Genomic DNA, 3,203 nt, shown 5'->3' on the forward strand with positions numbered 1-3,203 from the left:
AATTATGTATGATATTTCTACAAAATAGAGAACCACACTTAAAATAATGTATTATATTTCCACAAAATAGAGAACCACACTTAAATTATGTATGATATTTCTACAAAATAGAGGGCCACTCTTAAAATAATGTATAATATTTCCACAAAATAGGGGGCCACTCTTAAAATAATGTATGATATTTCTACAAAATAGAGAACCAAAATTAAAAGAACCCAAATGTTTTCCTTCATTTCTTGTTTTATCTCTTATGCATTAGTCTATTTGTATGTTTCTTATGCAGCATTAGGCCTCACAATTCAACACCGACATGACTAGGTCCAGACGATAATGTAACAGTCATGACCAAGAGAGAAAACTAAAGTGCTTCAACTGGAACAAGACTGAACATATAAACCTAGGGTAAGTCCATAGTCCATATAAGACTGAACATATAAACCTAGGGTAAGTCCATAGTCCATACAAGACTGAACATGTAAACCTAGGGTAAGTCCATAGTCCATATAAGACTGAACATATAAACCTAGGGTAAGTCCATAGTCCATATAAGACTGAACATATAAACCTAGGGTAAGTCCATAGTCCATACAAGACTGAACATGTAAACCTAGGGTAAGTCCATAGTCCATACAAGACTGAACATATAAACCTAGGGTAAGTCCATAGTTCATACAAGACTGAACACATAATTTGTTTTTATCTTTGCCATGTCACCTAGGGTAAGTCCATAGTCCATATAAGACTAAACATATAAACCTAGGGTAAGTCCATAGTCCATATAAGACTGAACATATAAACCTAGGGTAAGTCCATAGTCCATACAAGACTGAACATGTAAACCTAGGATAAGTCCATAGTCCATACAAGACTGAACATATAAACCTAGGGTAAGTCCATAGTCCATACAAGACTGAACATATAATTTGTTTTTAATCTTTGTCATGTCACCTAGGGTAAGTCCATAGTCCATAGCTAGTATTTCTGTTGGATATGAGAGAATTATGACCAGGAATACTATCATATTATCACTACTGCTATACGTTTTCCACCAACCATCTATTGGTATACTTGTTATAATTGTTTCTACAGATTACTAAAGTTAGGATAAACTACAGGAAGTATTTATCATGCTGGTAAAATACTCATAGACTATTAAAGGTTTGGTATTTTTCTCACGTAATAACTGTTGAATTATTTATAGTGTCACCACAGGTACCGTACCTTGGGGAATGCCAACTGTGGTTTCTTCAAGTACAGGTGTCCAAGCAGTAAACCAACAGCATAGGGAGCAAGGTGTGTATACGGTTTGATGTAGAGCTCCATAGAAAATTCATACTGTTGGCTGAAAGAGAGAGAGAGAGAAGAAAAAAAATCACATTAAATTCATTAGCATACATTAGCGCAAGCACGTGGATTGCATTAATAAACAACTTTAGTTATCGAAAACGTATACTCATTAATTCAGGTGAGGTTGTTCGTATTCTATCACTTAACCTGCGTCAGCTACATTTATTGGCATGAGATACCTTACCTCAAATCAGGATTGGCGAACAGTTGGACTGGTGGGAAATCTCTGAAGTGGGTGATCAAGGCTATAGTTGCCACGGAGATTAACATAAATGTGATGGTTACACACACGCTAATGATCCCTCTGTTCCTGAGAATATTGACACAAAGAAGCAAATGTAATAATAAAAAAAAAACAGGGAAACTTAATCTAAAGAAAAACCTGCTTACTTAGCTTAACCAACAAATCTAATGATAAATTACTAGCTCAAAAAACAGAATCTATTCACGTGTAAACAACCTGTATCTCGAAGTTCTACTAACATTTGTTTTCACACACACACGATCAAAGTATTTTATGGTATACAGATATGTTTGAATTCATCTAAGTGGTTTAACAATGATAATTATGAAGGAATACTTTGAAACATACTTAACTTAAATTTTATTTCAAAACGTAGCTGTTCATAAGGAAAATGTCCAAATATGTACTGCATATTATAATTTAATACCAAATATAAACGGCAGATGGTGCTGATCGATTGGACTGTGTTACCTACTATACATTCATACCAGATATCAAAATACTGGGTAAATCTCGTATACTAATAATTTAGCAATAACATATCAAAACACTGAACAGAAAATACAGTAAATTAACCCATCACATAGGCTTTGTCTGTGTGTCACAGAAGGACAGCGAAATATTTCTTAATCCTAGGTAAGCTTAAAGAGAGCTAAGCCTATTTTGCTCTTGATACCACTGTATGTTTATGTGGCTTGCTTCTATGAAGGACTTTCAAAGAAAACAGTATGTATCAAAACACTGAACAGAAAATACGGTAAATTAACCCATCACATAGGCTTTATCTGTGTGTCACAGAAGAACAGCGAAATATTGCTTAATTCTAGGTAAGCTTAAAGAGAGCTAAGCCTATTTTGCTCTTGATACCACTGTATGTTTATGTGGCTTGCTTCTATGAAGGACTTTCAAAGAAAACAGTATGTGTCAAAACACTGAACAGAAAATACGGTAAATTAACCCATCACATAAGCTTTGTCTGTGTGTCACAGAAGAACAGCGAAATATTGCTTAATTCTAGGTAAGCTTAAAGAGAGCTAAGCCTATTTTGCTCTTGATATCACTGTATGTTTATGTGGCTTGCTTCTATGGAGGACTTTCAAAGAAAACAGTATGTATATATATATACGTTAGTCGTTCAAGTACAATGTAAACATTAACGACCCTAAAATCATCTAATTCTAAAAATATGGTGAGGCATTGTAGTGTTTTTAAAAAAAAATAACCAACAATGTTATTAATTATTATTAATAATTAATAATAACAATGTTATTAATCCTCCATTGCAATTGTTTAATAATAAGAAGTAAATTTTTTTGTTATAATAAATAAATCTTTGTCAAATGACGTATAACTATGTAGACATAATGTTTTGTTTGTTTTTTACACGCTAGGCCTCGTGCAATAGGCCTAGTATCATATGTAGACATAATGTTTTGTTTGTTTTTTACACGCTAGGCCTCGTGCAATAGGCCTAGTATCATATGTAGACATAATGTTTTGTTTGTTTTTTACACGCTAGGCCTCGTGCAATAGGCCTAGTATCATAGTGTAGACATAATGTTTTGTTAGTTTTTACTACGCTAGGCCTACGTGCAATAGGCCTAGTATCATA

General features: G+C 33.7%; 1 protein-coding gene across 1 annotated transcript in view; it reads right to left on the reverse strand.

The window, feature by feature from the left end:
* LOC106472097 (nose resistant to fluoxetine protein 6-like) overlaps window positions 1-3,203 on the reverse strand; it is a 23,668-nt gene that overhangs the window by 8,935 nt on the left and 11,530 nt on the right. The window contains exons 6-7 of the mRNA XM_022400703.1: window positions 1,532-1,657; window positions 1,222-1,342 (exon numbers count right to left, since the gene is read on the reverse strand). Coding sequence (XP_022256411.1) covers window positions 1,222-1,342; window positions 1,532-1,657 — 247 coding nt within the window. The remainder of the gene's footprint in view (window positions 1-1,221; window positions 1,343-1,531; window positions 1,658-3,203) is intronic.

This window comes from Limulus polyphemus, unplaced genomic scaffold (assembly GCF_000517525.1).
Source record: "Limulus polyphemus unplaced genomic scaffold, Limulus_polyphemus-2.1.2 Scaffold5079, whole genome shotgun sequence".
Classification (NCBI taxonomy): domain Eukaryota; kingdom Metazoa; phylum Arthropoda; class Merostomata; order Xiphosura; family Limulidae; genus Limulus; species Limulus polyphemus.